Source organism: Glycine max, chromosome 12, assembly GCF_000004515.6.
Source record: "Glycine max cultivar Williams 82 chromosome 12, Glycine_max_v4.0, whole genome shotgun sequence".
Lineage (NCBI taxonomy): Eukaryota > Viridiplantae > Streptophyta > Magnoliopsida > Fabales > Fabaceae > Glycine > Glycine max.
In genome coordinates this window covers 40600650-40623561 of record NC_038248.2, presented here as the reverse complement: position 1 = coordinate 40623561, position 22912 = coordinate 40600650, and the positions used below count along the sequence as shown (strand labels likewise).

The 22912-nt window shown below is 32.0% G+C and overlaps 2 protein-coding genes across 3 annotated transcripts; one reads left to right on the top strand and one right to left on the bottom strand.

The window, feature by feature from the left end:
- Nucleotides 1–727: 727 nt before the first annotated feature.
- On the top strand, nucleotides 728–13286 carry LOC100783862 (probable LRR receptor-like serine/threonine-protein kinase At1g53430). Of its 2 annotated transcripts, XM_014765097.3 has the most exons (24): nucleotides 728–968; nucleotides 5652–5838; nucleotides 6259–6330; nucleotides 6916–6987; nucleotides 7412–7483; nucleotides 7563–7634; nucleotides 7786–7857; nucleotides 7947–8018; nucleotides 8125–8196; nucleotides 8325–8396; nucleotides 8475–8546; nucleotides 9252–9323; nucleotides 9469–9534; nucleotides 9604–9663; nucleotides 9741–9779; nucleotides 9870–9916; nucleotides 10086–10456; nucleotides 10584–10779; nucleotides 10864–11001; nucleotides 11350–11462; nucleotides 11586–11796; nucleotides 11876–12113; nucleotides 12298–12448; nucleotides 12755–13286. In XM_014765097.3, exons 1-24 carry the CDS (start codon nucleotides 854–856, stop codon nucleotides 13124–13126), a joined length of 3024 nt encoding a protein of 1007 aa, XP_014620583.1. In that variant the 5' UTR covers nucleotides 728–853; the 3' UTR covers nucleotides 13127–13286. The 2 variants fall into 2 exon arrangements, with proteins under 2 accessions (XP_014620583.1, XP_014620584.1); XM_014765098.3 differs by lacking the exon at nucleotides 8475–8546.
- A 2578-nt stretch (nucleotides 13287–15864) lies between these two features.
- On the bottom strand, nucleotides 15865–22297 carry LOC100815050 (uncharacterized). The gene is made up of 7 exons (XM_003540455.5): nucleotides 21111–22297; nucleotides 19807–20046; nucleotides 19241–19330; nucleotides 18802–18951; nucleotides 18558–18682; nucleotides 17414–17543; nucleotides 15865–16259 (listed from the first exon to the last, which is right to left on the bottom strand). Exons 1-7 carry the CDS (start codon nucleotides 21675–21677, stop codon nucleotides 16134–16136), a joined length of 1428 nt encoding a protein of 475 aa, XP_003540503.1. The 5' UTR covers nucleotides 21678–22297; the 3' UTR covers nucleotides 15865–16133.
- Between the last annotated feature and the right edge of the window lie 615 nt (nucleotides 22298–22912).

Here is a 22912-nt window from a genome sequence, read left to right as displayed (position 1 = left end):
AAGTCAAGTCAAGCGATGACTTTAACAGGACCATTATTTTAATAACATTACTCAGACGCGGAAATCAAGTCAAGCGATGACTTGAACTCTGGACCATTATAATTTATTCTTTTTTATTTCTCATAAAGTATAACAATATTAATATATAAAAAGCATATTTACTGAAATTGTCATTAATTCATATAGGAATAAAATAAATAAATAAATATTGATCCTTTTAAAGTTGATATTTATTCCTATCATTTTTCTATAAAAACAACTTTGTTCATTGTTAATATTTAATTATGAGTGGTTTCTTTGTCAACAATTTTTTTTTTTTTGTGTAGGATATTAATGCACACTCCAACTAAAAAGTAGAGTATATATATATACATAACTGTAATAATTATGTGACATTTTTTACTTCAATATAGTTTACAATACTTAATTCTTTACTTCTCGCGTTACTTCTCCTGTCTTTGTAACATTATTTCATAATTTATTTTATGTCTTTTTTATTTCATTTCTCTTCTAATTATATAAAAAATAAGTAAAAATATTCAAACCTAAAATTTGATCTTATAAGAATAAAAAACAACATAACTAATGTATTTTCTCAACTAATGAATTAGATCCCTTGACATATATTATTAGTATTTTTTACATTATCAATCAATTAAAAATTATTTTACAAGATGTTTATTATGAAAATCAACAACTTATTATATATATAATATTTGTGTAATAAATTCAAATAAATAATGTCTTATGTGAGATCCTCTTTTAAATTCTACAAAAATAATCTTTAGCAACTCTCTTCTCTGTTTTTGCTACTCCATTCTGAAACTTTCTGATACCGACACACCGCAGGACCATGATGCGGTTTGTGATGTCTTCAAGCTCCAAACGTGTGTCTAAGTGCTTCATTTTTGTGTTCCTGGCTTCCCTACACTTTGGATCCAACGCTCAACTCTTACCACAAGATGAAGGTACTTAATTATTTTCCATTTTATTTTTATCTTATGGGTTTTTATGTGTTAATTATGTGTGTGTTGGAAATTTCACTTTTGTAACTTCCAAAACTATAAACTGAAACTGTCTTTTTGGTTTTAACACCAACTTCACAAAGTTTCAACTTTATCCGTTTTAGTGCAAACCCATCTTCCAGAATTTAGTTCTTCAACTTGCATTGTTGCTTCTGTCACAAGATCCATAAGGAAATCGCCAATGTCGTTTTTTTTTTGTTCCCTGCTTCTTCCGTTTACATTTAATTAGTTTTTTTAAGAAGTTCTGCATCTAACTTGCTCAAAAATAAAAATAAATAAAATTTTTTCTATTTTTTTTAAAATTTTCTGGGATTATTTTGGTTCCCAGTGATTGGAATAGAGAGTAAAATGAAAGAAAATTTTGAATTTCTTTTATCTATACCTCAAATTATTTTTTTATTCAATTAAGACTAATTACTCTTGTTTTTTCTTCTACTTATTCTCTTTTTATAATAGAGTAAGGGTTACTCTCACCTTATATGTTCTATTTTGACATTATTTCTAGTCAATGTGGGACTTGGATTATTTTTTAATTCACCCTCTCACGTCCAATCACTTTATATGATACCAAGAAAAAAATCTAGGTCTAACTCAACCTTAAAAATTAGCTCATAGAGTGAGGGTTGTCCTCACTTTATATGTTCTATCTTGACGCTATCTCTAGTCAATATGGGACTTGAGTTTTTTTTAATTGAAGCAAGAGACTTCTTTCTGAGTATCTGGATTTTTCTATCTTCTAATTGAAACAAGGAATTTGTATATGAATTCTGGATTTCTTTTGTTATTGGTGTGACATTTCATGATTTCGGAGTGTTTTTGTGAATCAATGAAATCACACAATTGCTCTTTGTTATACCATGTGTGATGTAAGGTAGCCTCGTCTATAGAGAACAAAGGGGGCCCATATTCTTTTATTTATTTTATTATTGGTGAGACCCACCCTTGGTTGTAATTGTATTTTTAATAGATGAGTCGTGCTGGTAACTAGTCATAATAAGAATTCAGAATACATATTTTTTTACCAAGTGTATTTGATTTTTATTTCTTTAATCAGTGTCGTAGCATTGATTAGTATTGTAATATCTGTTATTGTAGCCAACTCAAGGCATGAATCATGCATTTGAGACATAAGATATTTATAGTTTGTATTCTATATTTAATTTATTATTGGAAAGATCATTTTTTACGATTTCGAAAACCTGGGATTGGTAAGCCTATAAAGGTGTGCCCTTGATAGCTGTTTTTGAAAAACGATAAAAGTCCTCTTTGGTTAGGCGGGTCCTTGGAGGAAAATAAGATCAACGTAAGATCCAAAGAAGTGTGAGTTGGTAAAGATCTTCAGTATTCGGCTTAATATCCAAAAAACCGATAAGGATCTTGTATATTTGTTCTTCAAAAAAAAAAAGATTTTGGGTTCATCATATTCTATATTTTTCTAAAATAAGATAACTTACCGTATCCACTTGAGAAGTATCATCTATCCATCTAATTTGATATTTTTCTTCTGCATATCGCTTACTCTTGACCGCTTACTATTAACTGTTATTGATTACTCTTAATTGTACATTTATTTACTTGTTTTAATATAATATAAATCTAACTAGGAGGCACTGCCACCTTTGCTGATTTATATTATTCTTACTATTTATTTTATATTCTTTCACCGTTTATATAGACTTCTCGGTACCTCTTATTTAAATCTTACTAGGAGGCACTACCACCTTTGCTGATTTATATTATTCTTACTATTTATTTCATATTCTTTCACCTTTTATATAGGCTTCTCGGTACCTCTTTGGTATGAGAGCCTTTACATTAGCTCTGGATAGACATTGTGATGTAATTAATAATAATAACTCTAGTAACAAACTTTCGATAAAGTCTTTTGAAGTTTTATCTGAAACCTTAGACAGCTTAACAAAAATACAACATTTGTTGTTTAACAAAATACAAACATTAGAAAATAAAATTAACGATATTTTGAATACTCTTAAAACAAAAGACCAACAAATTCGTTTATCTACAAACGAACTCAATAAAATTACAACACAGCTTTCTAAACTTGATCTAGGAAAAACAACAAGCCAAACTTCGACTAAATTCGTTTTAGCAAAGCCTAGAAAATGAGGACAACACCATTTATCGAAACCTCACAAATAGTCTCAGGACACAATCCTGTTATTGAATCTATAATTCAACATCCTGGAATCCTAGATAGATTCTTTAGAAGGACAAATTTTCGAACCAACTGGAACAAATAGTAGATATAGAATCCAATGTTGATATTGGATCAAATTCTATGATAGACTCTCTTAATCCTAGACAATTATAAAACCTAAATTGACTGGCCTTAGATAGAATTAGCTTATACAAATACAGAAGGGTTGATGATTTTTATCTCTCTAACGGAAGACATGAGATTATTAGATTAATCTCACAACAAACAAGACGAAAACTCCTTAATACAAATAAAAGATATGTACACCTAGGACTAATTGTCATAGGTGTCACGTATCTAACTAGATCCTTCATAGGAGTTAAAGTTCTTGTAGTGCTCTTTGATCAAAGGTTTAAAGATGATAATTCTCAAGCCATACATATTTTCTATCAAGTGTATTTGATTTTTATTCCTTTAATCAATATCGCAGTATTGATTAATATTGTAATATCAGTTATTATAGTCAACTCAAGGCATGAATCATGCATATGAAACATAAGATATTTATAATTTGTATTCTATATTTATTTTATTATTGGAAAGACCGTTTTACAATTGCTTTACAGGACTTTTGAATAAATATTTTTCACTAAGTATTTTATTTTATTGTTTAATCACTGTCACATCATTGATTAGCATTATAATATCTGTAATTGTATCCATCTTCAGGGAATCATATGTAGTTGAGATAAGACATTAATAATTTATGACTGAAATATGTTCACCACATATTACAATTTACAGCTGTGGAGCAAGTCACGAGGATGAAAATTTGTTAAATAAAGTGAGGGCAAATTGGTAATATAAAGGCCATGTGATAGTTGTCTAGATGTCAGAAAGACAGTGTGGCTGATCGCATCCGTTCCTTTTTTAGATTTTTGCCCTTTTGGTGTAAGCAGCAGTAAGGATCGCTTAAGCTTTAGGTCCATAAAAAATTTATTAGTTTCTATGAAACAAAAAAAATCACATTGATAAAAAAACCCACATATTTTCACAAAAAAAACTAATATATCTCTCTCATTTGAAGTTAAAAAAAAAATCTTAAAATTCACCTTACGTCTCACTAACTCTTGGACGGATCCTGATAGTTTTCCAAAGACATGATTTTAATTTTACTTTTATCACTATTTCGGTATGAGAGAAGTTTCGGTGCCTTACTAGTCACCAGCACGCCAACAATTAATAGAGAAATGTCACTTCTACCCACCTGCTCCATTATTAGGGTATCTTTAGGTTGTATTTTTATTTATTATTTTTATTTTCTAAAAATTGTTTATATTTTTAAAAGATTAAAATTTTAAAAATATATTTGATTTAATTTTTTATTTTTTATTTTTTCTTTCGAGAGATAAAAATATTGAAAATATGTTTTCAAAAGGAAATATTTTTTAGATTTACTTAAAATTGTATTTTTTGTCATCGTATTTTCATTTTACTAAAATGAGATTCTTGGTTTCAACTGAAAATAAGATTTTTTTGTTTTTAATTTTTGGTTCGTTTAGAAAAATATTTTTACTAAAATATTTTCAAAAATCTAACCAAATACATTTTCATCACCATTTTTATTTATAGTAAAAATAAAAACAAAAAACAACCAAATCAAATATCCCTTAATTTTTCCAATCCTATTCACATTTTAGATGCGAAAGAGAGTAAAATGAACTAAATATTTGGCTCATAAAAATCAAGGCTGCAACAGAAGAAAGTAAATTAAAGGAGACAAACAGAAAGTAAAAAAAAAATGTGATAGATGAATTTTGATAAATAGATAGGTGAGTCAAATTGTGTGCCAACACGTTCTAATAGTTCTTTATTTTAGGATAAACATGGCATAATTGTCAATGTAATGATTAGTCATATGATTTGTACCCCTAAAACCATATCGATTTCTCCAGCTTAAGGTTTAGTTATCTTTATTGTGGACGGTACGATGATCATGTTTTACTTATTATTGACGGTTTGTTATAATGATACTACTCTAATAGGACTAGATGGATGCTGCATGGGGTTCATATGACAAGTGTTGACAATAAAAAATTAGGAAAAAGATTAGCTTTGCATGTATGCAAAGTTCAATTTTTTCTTATATTTATTGCCCGCCTTGTTTGACTTAGTCAAATTAATGGATATAAAGATAGCATCGTGCTCAAATTGTTGAGGCTATTGACTAGAGTTGCAATGGGCTTATGCATATGTTTGCTAATGAAAGCTTTTGACCACAAGAGTTTTGCTAAAGCTTGTGCTTGTTAAAATATGAGTAGGTCACAATCTAGAATTTACCTAAATTGACATAGTATTATTTTACAGTTCTTCTTTTGAAAAGATTATAGATCTTAATACCAGAAATATAAGATGCATGTAGCCTGAGAATAAAACTAATTAATTTATTTGCCTTCTATATGTTGCAGTGAAATTGCTACAAGCAATATCAGACAAGGTAGAGAACCTGAATTGGAAAGTTACACAACGTTCTTGCAACGGGGATAGAGGATTTGATAACAGGAACATTTCAAGGGATAATAAGTCTCAAATCATAAGGAATGTCACGTGTGATTGCTCTTTCAACAATAACACTACTTGCCATGTGACAGCAATGTAAGCTTTTTTTCAAACCCTCCCTTACTAGTGTCTTCTACAGTTGGATTTTGTGCAACTTAGACAATTTGTTATTAACACCAATAGGCAATAGTGTGAGTTTGTGAAAAAAAAAATTATAATGAAACTAATATGTTTTTTTAAGGCATAATGAAACTAACACGTGAAAGATGTTACCTTTGGTTACTTTTTTTTTTAGATAATAATACTAGTGTGAAGTATCTATCAATTTTTTAAATGATTAATTTTTATTGAAAAACATTAATCACTTATAGTAGAGTCTTTTCTCCTAATCATATTTTTTATTTTTCCATCCACTTGGACCATTGGTCACCTTTGGTTACTTTACATTCATTCGTATTTATTAAATTAATAAACAATATTCATTTGAGAATTCTAATTTAACACATTGGCTGACAGTGCGCTCAAGGGTCTCAATATATCTGGACCTATACCCGATGAATTTGGAAATTTAACTCGACTAGAAATACTGTAAGTGGTTATAAATTCTTTTTGTCTCTTACTTTTTTAGTTGTATGTTCACAAATGCTGCACTGTTATAGAAAATATGGATTAACCATGTCCGTAACTGTTGTAGTCACAAATGAGGGAGTTACTATGCTATCCTTTTGGGTATGCTAATCAGGTGGGATCAATGTTAAGCATTTACGGATACCCAATTTCTTAATAAATAAATGCCAAAAAAATGGTAATTATAACTAACCATTAATGAAGTAATGAAAAAGTCGACCAAATAAGAAAATAAAACTATGAACACTAATCAACTAACCAATGAGGTCTAGTTGAATTGGTTGAATAGGACACATGAGTTATTATAAACTTTCTAGTACTGTCTTTGATTTCAACCGATAAAAGAAACTATGGATTGTAGAGTAATGCCCCACCATGCATGCTGTTATACAAATATGAAAGGTGAATTGCAATATTTGTAGTGTTATTTTGTCATTAGTAGTATACATTCTAGTTCTTTTATATGAAAGTCAAAACATTATTAACTTCATGAAATGCAAAGGAATCTACTTTGAAATAACTAACTGAAACTTTTATACTGAGCAGTGATCTCACTTGGAATAATTTCAATGGCTCAATTCCAAAAAGCCTTGGACGCCTCTCATCAGTTGTCACTCTGTAAGTCATCATTACCTATGCATCTGTGTGTTTTCATCTTGCTTGCTCTATTTGTGAGGCATGTTCTTCATTTGTTAACTAAGAACCTTTGCGACTGTCTTTTTTTTTTCCTTCTTGCAATTGAGTTTAGTTTTCATAAATTGTAAGTGCAAAATTTTTTACATTGTTAACCCATTAGAAATCACCCTAGATAAGGCTTTGGTTTTTAAGAGTCAAATGGCGTGGTGTGATCTACGTAGCCGACAACCAACTAGAAATCGCCCAGGATATAGCAACCTATTATTGAATGATAGTGTAAAATCTGTTATACTATCATTACATTTTAATTAAAAAAAAAAATCCTAAATGGGATTGCATTTTAATTAAAAAAAATCCTAAATGGGGTTTGCATGATTCCTCACAGTACAATTGCTACATGCTTCAGGTCACTTTTGGGAAATCGACTTACTGGTTCAATTCCCTCAGAAATTGGTGACATGGCTAGTCTGCAAGAACTGTAAGCGTTTGAGAAAACTATGATGCCAATTGATTAAAACTGGAGGTGGAATAATTATATTTGTAATCCATGTTTACAGGAATTTGGAAGATAATCAACTTGAGGGACCTCTTCCCCCGAGCCTTGGAAAAATGAGCAACTTGCTGAGATTGTGAGACTATTTGTTTCATTTTTTTAATTTCATTTGATTTACATAATCAATTTAAATCATTAAATTGTCTCCATATTATCTACAATTTCATACTGTTTTCTCCACACATCCCTAACTCCTTTTTTTTCACTTTAACTAAATGAATCTACAGACTTCTTTGTGCAAATAATTTCACAGGGATAATACCAGAAACATATGGAAATCTAAAGAATCTCACTCAGTTGTAAGTGATTTAATGTGATGCAATTTTTTTCCGTTTGTCTTTATTTTATGTTTGTTAAATTGTGAAATAACAACATTTTCTGCATGCAGTAGGATAGATGGAAACAGTTTATCTGGGAAAATACCCAGTTTTATTGGGAACTGGACCAAACTTGATAGATTGTGAGTCTAAATTTTGGTTCATCCATGACCTTTTCTCAGTTGAAGAATAAAATAAAGTTATATCATGATTAACTTGCATTGTATTATCTAAGAAAACTTTTTGTAGGGATTTGCAGGGCACATCCTTGGACGGCCCAATTCCTTCTGTCATATCTTACTTGACAAATTTGACAGAATTGTGAGCACTTTGTCCTTTTAAGAGTATTCCAAAATTATTACATTTTGTGTGCATTTTACAATCGTAATGGAATGCAATCTCTTATAGTGGAACATCTTCTTTTCATTGATGAAACATTTATATATCAGGAGGATATCTGATTTGAAGGGACCAACTATGACATTTCCTAATCTGAAGAATTTGAAACTTTTGCTAAAACTGTGAGTTGAAACCTTAACTGCTCTTACGCGAAGAACTATATAATTCATTTAGGCTTCTATCATATTTCTGTTACTCAGGGAATTGAGGAATTGCTTAATAACTGGTCCCATTCCAAACTACATTGGAGAAATAGAAAGTTTGAAAATCATGTAAGTTGCATCAAGAGTATATAACTAGCTATATATTCTTTAGTTTTTTTATCTACCTGTTTACCAATCTCATTATTATCTATTTAATTTTAGTATACAAAAACACATTCTAATTTTAGTTGAATCATGACACAATTAAGGATTTAGAAGTCACTCTGTAATAATTTGATCATTTTATCATCTCCATTTCTACAGTATGTGTTTATTTTAATTTTGCACCTATATTGTTAGGTAGCACCTTTTCTCCATCTATTCTTCATTAGATAAAGTTTATGAGTATTGAATTTCTACATTATAAAGATCAGGATTTAGGAAATAATTTGAATCCAATTAATTTTGTGATTAACACTTCTTTGCCCCTCTGGTAATCAACTATTGTTAGATATTTTTCAAGACTTATTTTTGGACACTCTTCATCTGTTTGTGTAATCATTGGGGGCATTTCCTTTAAGGTGATTGTGATTTGTTGGTTAGTTATACCAGTATAATGACAATATAACTACCAAGAATGTGGATATAAATTTTAGTATGCATCATCTGTGCAAATTATTATCTGCAATATTGTGTTTCAAAATGCCAGCAAAAAGAGAAAAAAAATAAAAATTATTGGAAACTTGATATTACCTCCATTATATTTTGTTGTTAGAATTTGGAAGTGGCATGTGCCATTACTACATCATAGTAATTTCCTATTTTCTCTTTCAGAGATCTGAGCTCCAACATGTTAACAGGTTCAATCCCAGATTCATTTCAGGATTTGGGAAATCTAAATTACTTGTAAGTGTGTATTTTCATTTGCCAGCAAGAAGATTAGCCGAAAGGATGTGAATGTTTATATTAATTTGATCTCAAGAATGTTGGTTGCTTTTTCTCAACTTATTTTTTTCTGATATAATGAGACATATATTCATGATGGATGCAGGTTTCTGACAAACAATTCTCTAAGTGGACCAATTCCTGATTGGATACTGAGCATAAAAAAGCATATGTAAGCATATCTCTTTAGTTAGCACTCATTGAATTATGAAATTTATTCTCACTTTATGTTCTCTTTCAGTGATTTATCTTTGAACAATTTCACAAAGACTTCTGCAAATATTTGCCAAATGCTGGATGTGTAAGCTTCTTTTTGTCTACAAATTATTTAAGCATTTCACCTATGCCAATAATAAGCATGGTATTATCATTGAACAGGAACTTAGCTTCAAGCCTCTCTCGCACAGCAAACACTTCGTATGTTCCTTCTTGTGGACTAGTTTTAGTTCTATAATATCAGCTATGAATCATCAGTTGAAACTAATATTATATCTTTATATCTTGTAGAATATCTTGTTTGAAGATTGGCCAACCTTGTTCAGGAAAACCCCAGTGTGAGTGTCTAGACTTAGATAACCAACATTGTTTTTTGAAATTTTGAAATTTGAAGTAACATGTATGAGAACAAGTTTTGTTTTTTGTTTTTCTTTATTTCCCTGCTTTTTCATTAAGCATATTCATTTTTCTTGATAAATTATTCGCTTTCACTGTGTCTCTCTCCAGTTCATTCACTGTTCATAAACTGTGGAGGACCTGAAACAAAGTTTGAGGGCAATGAATATGAAGCTGACCTCAGTCCATTTGGCATTTCAAACTATGTTCCTGGTAATAGTGGCAAATGGGCTTATAGCAGCACTGGAGTATATCTAGGAAATGATAAAGCTGATTATATAGCAACAAATCAGTTTTCTTTGGATATTAATGGCCCTGATTACTACCACACAGCCCGCATAGCTCCTCTGTATCTTAATTACTATGGCCTTTGTATGCTGAACGGCAATTATAAAGTGAAACTTCATTTTGCTGAGATAGCATTCTCTGATGACCACTCATATAGCAACCTTGGAAAGCGTGTATTTGATGTATCAATTCAAGTGAGTAAATGAAGCAAACAATGTTACATTTTTTTTGTTTCTCTTAAAATTTTACTCATATTTTGTATCTGGTTCTCCAATAACACGAGTTCTAAAGTTCGATATTTTCATTACTGTACATTGACAGGGTTTTAAATATTTGAAAGATTTTAACATTGCGAAAGAAGCTGGGGGAGTTGGTAAGGGAATCACTAGGGAGTTTAATGTTAATGTTACAGAAAGCACCTTGGAAATCCACTTATCCTGGGCAGGGAAAGGAACTAATGCCATTCCTATAAGAGGTGTATATGGACCTCTCATATCTGCTATCACTGTGACCCCAAGTAAGTAGTTTTCATAATATTGGTGTCCTCTCTTTCAAATACCTTGTCCTTTCATGTTCTGTAAGCATTTCCACTTTGCTGTAGACTTTAAAGTTTATGCACATGGGTTCTCTACTGGAACAATTGTTGGAATTGTAGCTGGGGCATGTGTGATTGTCATATTGATGCTCTTTGCTCTTTGGAAGATGGGTTTCCTTTGTCAGAAAGATCAAACAGACCAAGGTAAGATTGAAGTCCAAATTAAGCAGGCAGTTACAACCCTTATGATTTGGTTTTTGATATTACAAAGTTCAGATTGGTTTGCAGTCAAGCATGATGCATATACATCTATTAGAATCTTGGAATATACTAATAGACATGAATTTTTTTTATAAATATTAATAGTAGATTATATAACAACTTGAAATTTATTGCCGAGATCTAAATTGTGGTAATTTTAAGGTAACAGAAAATGCACACTTGGTTTCTCAAAAACAATTCTCTGATTTCTCTCTTTCTGTATCTCTATCACCTCTCTTTCTTTTCAATTATACATTTTATTTCTGAGTAGCTACATCTACCTTGTTGCAGAACTTCTAGGTCTGAAAACAGGTTATTTCAGTTTAAGACAAATTAAAGCTGCTACTAATAACTTTGACCCAGCAAATAAGATAGGTGAAGGAGGCTTTGGACCAGTATTCAAGGTAAATTTGATAGATTATAATCATCTTATGCAGTATGAAGTTTTGAAACATTGGGGTTAAGTCTTTTTATCCCCAATATTTTTTAAAATGAAAACATGGTACTAAAGATACTGCTATTCACAGGGTGTACTATCAGATGGTGCTGTGATTGCTGTTAAGCAGCTCTCCTCCAAATCAAAGCAAGGGAATCGTGAATTCATCAATGAAATAGGCATGATATCTGCTTTGCAGCATCCAAACCTTGTGAAACTTTATGGCTGTTGCATTGAAGGAAACCAGCTGCTGCTAGTATATCAGTACATGGAGAACAATAGTCTTGCTCGTGCACTTTTTGGTAAATGCTTCATGAACATCTTTGGCTGTGTATGCCGCTACCAAGTTAAAATCTAACTGAAAAGGTTTTCCTTTTCTAGGTAAAGAACATGAGAGGATGCAATTGGACTGGCCCAGAAGAATGCAAATTTGTCTGGGTATTGCAAAGGGCTTAGCTTATCTTCATGAGGAATCAAGGTTGAAAATAGTGCACAGGGATATTAAGGCAACCAATGTCTTACTTGATAAACATCTGCATGCCAAGATCTCTGACTTTGGTTTAGCCAAACTTGATGAAGAAGAGAATACTCATATCAGCACAAAAGTTGCTGGGACAATGTTAGTACTATGCCACAGCATTTCCTGTTTGAATCCTAGACTTTGTTCATCATTAATAGGCTTGCAGTGTTATCCACAATATATCTATAGCTTGCATTTATAATCATTTAAATAAAAAAAAAAATACACATTTCATTGATTTGTGAAATCACTGACACAAGGGTATTAAATGTTTTCTTATCAGTGGTTACATGGCTCCTGAGTATGCTATGAGGGGTTACTTGACTGACAAAGCAGATGTCTATAGCTTTGGAATTGTAGCTTTAGAGATTGTTAGTGGAAAGAGCAACACAAATTATAGGCCAAAGGAGGAGTTTGTATATCTTTTAGATTGGGTAAGTTACACTTTTGTGTTTTCGATAGATTGAAGTGGGAGCATCTGGGGTGCATAATACACAAATTATCCTGTCATCGTCACAAAATATACCTAGTTCAATATTTTCAAAGTATCTTGCCTTTTTCATCTATATCCAAGTCTTCATGCCATTCATCTCCTACTATAATAAGGATTGAGGATAATTTGATACTTTAAATATAAGTAGGGCTATACTTATCTTTTTTCTTATTTTGTGCTTTCCTTTCTTGTTTCCCCGTTATTGTTTGCTTGAATTTCTAATACTATTTGTTGCATGTCATTGAAGGCCTATGTTCTCCAAGAGCAAGGAAACCTTCTGGAGCTGGTGGATCCAAGTCTTGGTTCAAAGTACTCCTCAGAAGAGGCCATGAGAATGCTGCAGTTAGCACTCTTGTGCACCAATCCTTCTCCCACTCTTAGACCATGTATGTCATCAGTAGTGAGCATGCTTGATGGAAAAACTCCAATTCAAGCACCAATTATTAAACGCGGTGACAGTGCAGAAGATGTAAGATTTAAAGCCTTTGAGATGCTATCACAAGACAGTCAAACTCAAGTCTCTTCTGCATTCTCAGAAGATAGTATAGAGCAAAGAAGCAAATCAATGGGGGGGCCATGGCTTGACTCCTCCATATCACTTCCAAGTAGAATTGATTAGGCTTCAACCGATCAACTTCTTAGATTTTCCAATTATGTGTGATTTGCAAGTAGGGGAAGTTAACTCATTAAATTTTAATTCATAGTTGCTTGCTATATGTATGTATGGTGGTTTAAAGGCTATTAATGGGGGTTTCAATTTCATTTGGAATTTTATTAAATGGGGATATTTTTGAATTAATTTTCAAATGTGGTAAGTCATAAATTATTTTACTATTTTTAGGTATGAAATAATAAAAAAATTCATGACTTTGATTTTTTTTCAATAGTGAAGTTGTAAAAAATTTAACGATTTTTATTTTTTTTTGTGATTATTTATATAAAATCATAATTTTTTTTTACTTTAAAGTCGTTTAATAATTTTATAATTATTATTTGAATGACTTTAAATTTTTGAGTTATAAAAAATATTAATTACAATTATTTTAAATTTTTAAAAGAATTAAATAATAAAATATAAAATTATAATTAAAACGATTCTAAAGTCATTCAAAATTAATTTTAAAAAATAATCACAACTTTAAAGGTGTGGAAATTTTATGACTTTATATAAATAATTAAAAAATTAAATTCATTGGACTTTTTACAACTTCATTATAAAAAAAATAAGAATCAAAGTCTCAATTCTTTTAACAATTTCATATTCAGTGAAGTAATGTACGATTTACCCTATCCCATTTAATAAATTTCAAATAGAATTTCCCTTTTGGTCGAAACCCCCAATTAATGTGTTAATCTTAAGAATATTACATTCAACTTAAGTTTCAAAGTGCCAACAACATTGATTTCTGAGGCATAACTCAGTGATGTCAGATAGGAAGGTTTAATTTGCATCATACAAAACCATCAGATGTTTTTGGGTGAATATTATTGTTTATTAGACTTCGATGAATTGTAAGGCTTGGAGATAGGATCACAGCCTTAAAATTTAACATCGAAATTCAACAAATAATAAATGAAGAAAAAGTTTATGCCAAACTGAAAACAGTTATTGCCTTAAAGTATGAATTCCTAGAGATTTTTCTACGGATGTAAACTTATTTTCATGGTTTGTTAAGAACATGCTACAGCCTTGCCAGAAACTGTCAAAACTTTAGCCAATAGTCTCTATGATCCCAACGATAGATGATAGTTAAATAAACCCACAGGTTAATCTTCAAGCTTTATTCAGGTGACAATTGACTGGTTCTTTTTTAATGTCTGATTTAAAAGCTATGAGCACGGCAAGACCGACGAAGATCAAGGGATCTTATACCAAAATTCATATCTAATTTTCCCATCATTTGAAGGAAAAATTGATTGAGAAGCTGCACTTCTCTTACAAAGGAAAGATCCTCCACAATTAAATAACTATTAGAATGTGAATATTAATACTAATCTAAGAAAAATAACAACTAGAAGTACTCCCACAACTCAAGAAAAAATAACGAGAAGTAGTCTCACAACTCAATTTGAATCTAACTTTTAGAAGTTATATACCCGTAAAATAATTAGACATTAATTCAATAAGCAGTAAACCACGATCCAATATGACAAAACTAATACACTGCCAAAATAGGGTTTTCTATTCACATAAAGACAAAGCTTTGTTGTTGGTAACATCAACTCTTAGAACAAGACCAGAGTTCCCCACATTTCCATTCCACTTTGATCTGCCAATCTGTAACACTATTAAAAGTAAGACAAACCATTTTATGATACATAAGCACTATCCTTGAACTTTGGATTATAGTTATAAACTGGTGCTGATAAAAGTTTACAATGGTAATAAAGCATCAATATAGATAAATATTGCAATGTCCTGACACCCTTTTGGGTGTGATATTACTAATCTGCACTTAAATGCAAACTTTTACCTAACCACAGGGTAATTAAGCAACATCTTATGATTAGTGAACTGACATTTCCCTCTTTTTGATATAACAGTCATTTTGTGCTTAAGCAAAAATAATGTTAAGCCAATAGTGAATTATAACACGCAGACTCCTTTTGATATAAACATGTTTGTACAGCATTAGGAAACATCCAAAATAAGTCCCGCATAATTCAAGAACAAGTTATGCTCATTCAGAAACAACTTACAGATACTGAAGTTTATCCAAATGATGTAACCTAGTCAAATTATTATTTAAAGATAATAATTAATTATATTATTATATTTAATTACAGATACTGATTTATTAAATGCTTTTTTATATGATATTTGTAATTAATTTTATTTCTAATTTTATATCTTGTATTTGAATAATAGAACTGAGTTTAAATTTGTAATTTTCAGTTATATTCATTGAAATTGAAATTTCAAAATGGAAACTCAAATGGTCAAAAACCACGAAGTCTACTATGTTGCATTTAAAGTTAAACCACTTAAGTTGTATGGCAGAAGCCTACTTTGTTAGAATAGAATCCTGACTATCTCTTCAAACCAAATTGACAATTGACAAAGGAATGCAACGAAATATGAATAATACTTCACTAATAATCATGAAGAAAGAAATCAAAGTTTGATTTAAGGCGTTTTATTTAAGGCGTTTGGTATGATAGACGAAGATCAAGGAACCTTACCACCAAAATTCATGTCTAAATTTCTCATTTCATGGAAAAATTGCTTGAGAAGTTGAAGTTCTCTTACAAAGGGAAGATCCTCCCCAATTAATAACACTATTAGAATATGAATATTAATACTAATCTACGAAATATAAAAACTAGACGTAAATAACAAGTACTCTCACAACACAATTTGAATCTAACTTTTACAAATTACGCCTTCAAAATAATTAGAAATTCAATAAGTACACCAGGCTCCAAAATGATTTGGGATGTACCATAGAAAATGACAAGACTAAAACTAATACACTACCAGAATAGGATTTTCTATTCACATAAAAAGACTAAGCTTTGTTGTTAGGAGTTTTTTTTTTAATTTCCTGCAAGTACTGTCAAGGAACCAAACCTATGTACACTTCATGCAAAATATAAAACTGATGATACCAAACACCAGAATGCTATCAAAACTCAATGCCACTATTTATCTGAACGGAGAAGGAAGGGCGCCCAACGGTGGAGAGAGGAACATCAACTCTTAGAACTAGACCCGAGTTCCCCACATTTCCATTCCACTTTGATCTTCCAATCTGTAAAAAAGACAAACCATTTAGATTATGATACATAAGCACTCTCCTTCCACAATGATCTTTGGAAATAATAGTCAACTATTAGTGCTGATAAAAGTCTACAATGGTAATAAAGCATGAAATAATAGTCAACAATTAGTGCTGATAAAAGTCTACAATGGTAATAAAGCATGAAATAATCAATATAGATAAATATTAGTGATCCTATTCAGAGATTTCCAGCTGGTGTAGTAACTAAAAAATAAGAACTTAAAAAGGTTAAAGTATGCCAATTTTATATACCTACTAGTCTACTACTACATATTAGACATTTAGACTCACGTTGGATGCCTTTTTACTTCCTTTTTTTCTTCGTTATCAGCTGAATAGTATGTTAAAAAGTATAGAAATTACTTCCTACTTTTGTTACTCATAAAAAGATAGCAAATAGTCACAATACAATTCTAATTATATATCTATGCCCTCAGGGCTATTTTGAATTTAAAGTCAGCTATTTTCTAAAAAAAACCACCAACATAAACTAAATAATATTTCATATCTCATTTCCAATATTTTCACCCAAATAAAAACCCAAGAAAAATTACAACTGGATTATAACAAATTCCATTGTTATTGTTAGTATGTACTTGAACAAAACAGTTAGAAAATAGCTGACTTTAAATTCAAAATAGCCCTGGGGGCATAGATATATAATTAGAATTGTATTGTGACTATTTGCTATCTTTTTATGAGTAACAAAAGTAGGAAGTAATTTCTATACTTTTTAACATACTATTCAGCTGATAACAAAGAAAAAAAAGGAAGTAAAAAGGCATCCAACTTTTTGGTAAATCATGCCATGTCCTGCCCTGGACCCTTTGGGTGTGATACTAATGTGCGATTCAATGTCACCTTGGCCCTAACCACAAGGTAATTCCACTGGGTTTCAAATCCTACAGGGCTCAGTTAGCCAACTAAGCAACACCTTGTGATTAGTGAACTGACATTTCCCCGATCAACTGATAACAGTCATTTTATGATTAATGAACAACATTAAGAATTATAACACGCAGACTCCTTATGCTATCATAAACATGTTTTTCGACATTAGAAAACATCCAAAATAACACTTGCATAATTCAAGAACAAGTTATGCTTATTCAGAAACAACTTACAGATACTGAAGCAAAGGCAGAAGGATATGTCATGAAAGCACATCCACAAATTAGATTAAGTTTCTCTTTAACTGAATGAATGAGTTCTGCCCGCAACCCTGGATTGCTTCCACCAACAGTAGGACACACACTAACCACATATAGAATATCAAAACAGATCAGGGTGTGTGAATGAAATTGAAAATATAAGTTAATGAGAGAATTGGAGGCAATAATGAAGTACACCAAAAGATTAGTTACATTTGTATTATAGATGCATTAGATATATTAGACATAATTAGACTGGCATAATTTGCAGGGCCAATAGCTTTTTTTCTGAAAAGCTCAAGCCCTCTCAGTAAGATTTTGATCAAAAGCTATTTGAACAAAAATAAACTAATCCAAAACACTATTATGTTTCCAGAATAAAACAACAATAGTCTAATCCCATCAAGTAAAATCAGTTAGATCGGTCACACAACATCATTGGACCCGATTAAAAACCAAATACTCAAGGAATAATTCACTATAAAATCCCTTTTAATTATTTCTGTCCATGTCCTTCTTGGTCTCCCTCTACCCCTTTACACAGGGATGAAAACCATTTGATCGATTATGTTATTACAATATTTGAAACAAATAGTTTTCCAAGCAGAGGCAAAACAAATACAACAAAAACACAGTTCAGAAAACTAGAAGTTACATTACACATCCAAATTTCTCAATTGTGAACTACATCTTAAATTAAAGAATAGAGCATGGCAGGTCACATAGTCCAATGCTTCTTAATCAGGATTAAAATCAAGAAAACACAGCTACAAAAGCTTCTTTTTTTCTCATGAATGAAACCATCAAATTACACTACATTTATTTAAAGAGTGAACTATGCTTTCAAACTTTAGTGTACTACTCGAACACAATGTTTGAATTTTTAAGCATAAAAATTTGTCCATACTCTAGAGTAAACAATTTTATCTAGACTGGAGAAGTTCATTCTAAATTCAAAGCAGGTAGACAAGCAAGCAATCATCACATATAGACAACATCAACTAAGTGAAGCAGCACAAATATTTTCTCCAGGATAACCTTGCGAAAGTGTCTTCGCAACCCCAATAATAATCACAGCACCACCATTCATTTCCCCTGCCACTAAGTAACATCTTACCTGAATTGAACAGATGGCCTCACCATTAGACCAGATCGCTTCCAGGCCAAGGCTTGAGCAAGACCCAAAGAAAATGATTTGTCAGGCCATTGTACCATTGGTGTGATTCTTGTTCCCCACTTATTCTAAAAAAGTAGAAGAGTAACCAATATTAGTTCCAGTGCACAAGGAAAACAGTTCAAACTAACATATTGTGAACTTCAAACATCATTTCATCAAAGCCTTCAATAACTTGGATTCTAACCTTGCACGAAAAGCTGAATCTCATTTCCCCAGGATATTGACCCTGAGCTTGAAGAAGACCTCCATAAACAGGAAGGAAAGCACTGGTACTTAGACCCTCTCCAGATACGTAGGTTAGTTGCCCATTAGGGAATTGAAGATCCACAAATGACTGCATGCAGAAAGAGGGGAAAAAATGATGATAGGAAATTTATTTCAGGGTAGAAATCATCATGGCACTGTATAAAAACTTAAAATTAGAACAAATATTTTTAGAGGCATCATGACAACATAGTGCGTGTTTGGAAAAAATTAGAAACCGTGGATCATATTGTCTCTCTCCACATCCAGTACACAAAATACGCAGAAGCTAAGAAGAGTAGTTTCTGCTTTTCACGTCCATTATGTGCATCTATTGTGCAGGACGCTGATCCAAACATATAGATAATCTATCAACTTACACAAGCTAGGGGATTCAGGCAAAGCATGGACATTAACAGCCACCTTCTGTGTTTTGACCACACTGCTGGACAAAGAGAATGCATTCCATTCTGACAAAAAAAAATTATCACGTAAGCTAATAAAAAGCTAAATTTGGGTAGGGAGCACTACACAAAACATCCACATGCAATATAACTCTGAAGATGGAAACTAAATACGCAATTCTAAACAATAATTAAATAATTTTACCAAGTATGAAAGAGTAATTTCAACAAGAAAACAAAGGCATACAAACTATACTGTAAATTGCTGCTGCCTAAAAAATACATAAATTATTATAATGTTCAAGATGAATACTTATACTAGCATGGGCATCATTTCAGCATACTTTACCATAGCTTCGAAAGGAAAGCTGATTAACAACTCAATGAGCAAATAGTGTTCAATGATCAAATGCATATGAACATGCTTACACAGTTGCTTTCAAGGATAAAACACAATGTCAATGGACATGCTTTATTCACCTTCCCTATATATTACCAATTTTGTGGCAAAGTCCAATTAGCCAGCTGAACCTCATCTTTACCTTTCTATCATAGCCATACCACAGCAAGTGCTGCTTTGACAAATGAACAGGCAAGAGGAGAGTTGAATCACGGATAAAGAGAAGAGGTCCAAGCTGAACCAGGAAAAGAGATGAATTTTCATTTCTAGACGCAGAACCACCATGTGATGCCTCTACTCTCCACAAATCTCCCCTTGCAACTAAAGAACCTTCCACTTCTTGAGTTCTACTATCATAAGTTGATGTAAAATTTATGATTCCCTGTACATGAAAAAATATAACCAGTAAATGAAATAGATAGAGGAACGAATCAACAGAGTGAGGAAAGAGAATTTAGCCACACAAAATACAGATTCCAGAGCTTGCACATCTTTTACATATGTTTCAAAATAAATGTTGAAAACAAGAAATCTTTCTAACCAATCAAAATTTTAAAAGCTAGTTGGCATATCAAATCATGAAGGAATTCAATAATAGTGTCTGTTCCACAATGTAGATCATTTTTCAAGAGATTCTAATTCTAATTGAACATCACAATCAATAGTACTGTTGATATGCTCTATTGCTAATTTGATCAATGTCATAAACAAATATTAATTTACTCTGAACTAGTAAGAGCAAGTACTCACTATTAAAAAATTTACAAGTTTTATGCTGCATATATTTGGGGGAATTGTGGGCATTGGAAAGAAAATAAATTTCCAGGTACATATTTTACAAATGATAAAGTAAGAAAGCATTTGTTCAACGCTTCCTCTTTTCTTTCTGTAAAATACGACTTGTGCAACTATACTAAGGCCCCAAGATGCCAATGGACATCACCCATCATGAATGAATCCCAACAAGAAAACTGAAGCAATGAACAGAAAACAACTCCAATGCAAAAAGCTAACAATCCTCTGTGGTTTCCTCTTATATTAACATAAATAAAAACATAACAAAGACAAGGACAGGCCCTCCTCAAAATAATATTCAACACCGCAATTCCACCATCAAAGGCACAATCTAATCAGGATGGCTAGTTGATCTAAAACAGAATAAACTTTTAGAGATAAAAACTGTTTCTTCTGCACCTGAACACCAATATTGCACAGTAAACCATTGCAGACAATTACTTCAATAGCTCTTTTACAATAATAAATCCTCTCTTCCCATTACACAACAACTGTTTATCTCTCTCCATCAATAAGCAAGCAATTGAACAGCAACAGTTATCACTTCCAAATCTAACAGTCAATAAGCAAATTAACAATAACAAGCCTATAATACAAAACCACAGCATATACAAAGCAAAACCAACCAACACCAACACCAAGAATGTTTACCTGTCGCCTGCCCAGAAGACCAATAGACCCAAGGTTAAACCCTCCACCACCCTCTTCCTCCGCGCTTCCACCACCACTGCCACTAACACTCTCAGCAAACCCACGATTCTTCAACCTCTCACTAAGCAATCCCAAATCCTCCTGCACAGCAACCACAACCCCTCCTCTCTGCCACCCCTTATCCCCACCCTCCACCCTCACTGAACTCTCCTCGTGCTTGAATGGCATCGGCACCGGCAACGACCGGAAAAACTGCTGAACCAGCCCGTTCAAGCTGGCACCGAAATCCGCCCCGGCCTGACCGATCCGATTCCCGATGTCAAAAATCGCTGACACGCCATTAATCCCGTACTCCTGGGTCGCCAAAGCGAAATCCCTCTTCCCAAAGTTCTGCGAAGGGAACTCCAGATCGAAGAGCTTCGATGTCGGAGGGTTCGGCCACGCGAATTGCGGAGGGCTCATATGCGTGTGAATCAAACCGCTAAAACCCTGGGCAAGACGGTCAGCTAGGTCCTGCCCGTGACGCTGCACCTCTTCCCATGCCTCAAACGACCTTTCCACAGACATTTTCTTCTTCTTCTTCAACAACAAAACTCACTACCTATCCATAAGACCTAGGGCTTCACCTATACTCGCAAATCTAATTAGAAGAAAACGAATCAAAGCGTCAACAACTGAATCTGAATCTAAGACTTTCTTATCTGAAATAAAACGAGACAAGAACCGATTCTTTTTCAACACAACTCACAAACTATTCCCAAGGTCTAGGGGTTTGGGTTTGGGTTTTACTTGCAAACCTAATTAAAAAAAAAAAAAAAAGAAATCAAAGCTGGCAATAACTGAATCTGAATAGTTAATTAATCTTACTACAACAAATCAAAACTACAAAAACTGATTCTTATTAAAATTGAGGTAAAGAATTAAAAAAATCAACGAATCAAAGCGATAATAAGGGAATATTGAAAAGAGGGTGATGAATTGGAATATTATGGAGGCTGCTGCAAAGGTGATGTGGTGTGCTGAGAACTGAAGTACTTGAAGGAAATGAGAAATGGAAAAGGAGCACGCGGGTTTGGTTTAACGACACGTTGCGTAGGATTTGGTCTTTGTGTTGTGGATGAGGAGGACCAAGATTTTACTTGAATGGAAAAAAAAAAAGGATTCAAGTGATGAAAGTGATGAATGATAACGATGAATGAAAAATTATAAAACAAAAAATCAGCCAATGAGAACACGTGAATTCTCGACACATTACGTTTGGCCACACCACAAAACCAAAGTGAATCTCTTCATTTCAGAGATTTTGTTTTATTATGTAAATTTGTGTTATTTTAATTTGATTTTTATAAAAAAATTGCTTGTTTTTAGTTTTTCTTATAAATTTGTATTCTTTTTTTTAATTTTGATTCTTATAAGTATTGTGAAATGAAAAAAATAATATTAAAGGAACTAAAATTAAAAAAAAAAACACAAGTTTACTAGGATTAAAAAAAAGACCAAAATTAAAGAAACATAAATTTATAGAAATTAAACATGAAAAAAATTATAGAGATTAAAATAAAAAAATAAGTGCAAAATTATAAGAACTATATTTTCAATGGTTTGAGTGAGAATTGGGGAGGATATTTTAATTTGCTTATAATGCAATTAATTATACACTTTTAGTATATTTTAGGATAATACTAAACAGTTATTTTTCACAAAAGGGAAACGAGGAACAGAAGAATGTGGTGGACTGTTAAGATGACAGAGGTAAATGGCTGTGGGTTCACTAAATTCATTGGCGTAGCTACTGCATATGT

What these genes read in the sequence shown, in the direction of transcription:
- LOC100783862 (XM_014765097.3), top strand. Translation starts at nt 854, where the DNA reads ATGATGCGGTTTGTGATGTCTTCAAGCTCCAAACGTGTGTCTAAGTGC. An exon ending in TTAACTCGACTAGAAATACT is followed by an intron (nt 6,331 to 6,915) that starts GTAAGTGGTTAT and finishes TATACTGAGCAG; the next exon opens with TGATCTCACTTGGAATAATT. An exon ending in TATTTGATGTATCAATTCAA is followed by an intron (nt 10,457 to 10,583) that starts GTGAGTAAATGA and finishes GTACATTGACAG; the next exon opens with GGTTTTAAATATTTGAAAGA.
- LOC100815050 (XM_003540455.5), bottom strand. Translation starts at nt 21,677, where the DNA reads ATGTCTGTGGAAAGGTCGTTTGAGGCATGGGAAGAGGTGCAGCGTCAC. An exon ending in AGGCCATCTGTTCAATTCAG is followed by an intron (nt 17,544 to 18,557) that starts GTAAGATGTTAC and finishes ATATGTGGTTAG; the next exon opens with TGTGTGTCCTACTGTTGGTG. An exon ending in CTGCCTTTGCTTCAGTATCT is followed by an intron (nt 16,260 to 17,413) that starts GTAAGTTGTTTC and finishes TCTTTTTTACAG; the next exon opens with ATTGGAAGATCAAAGTGGAA.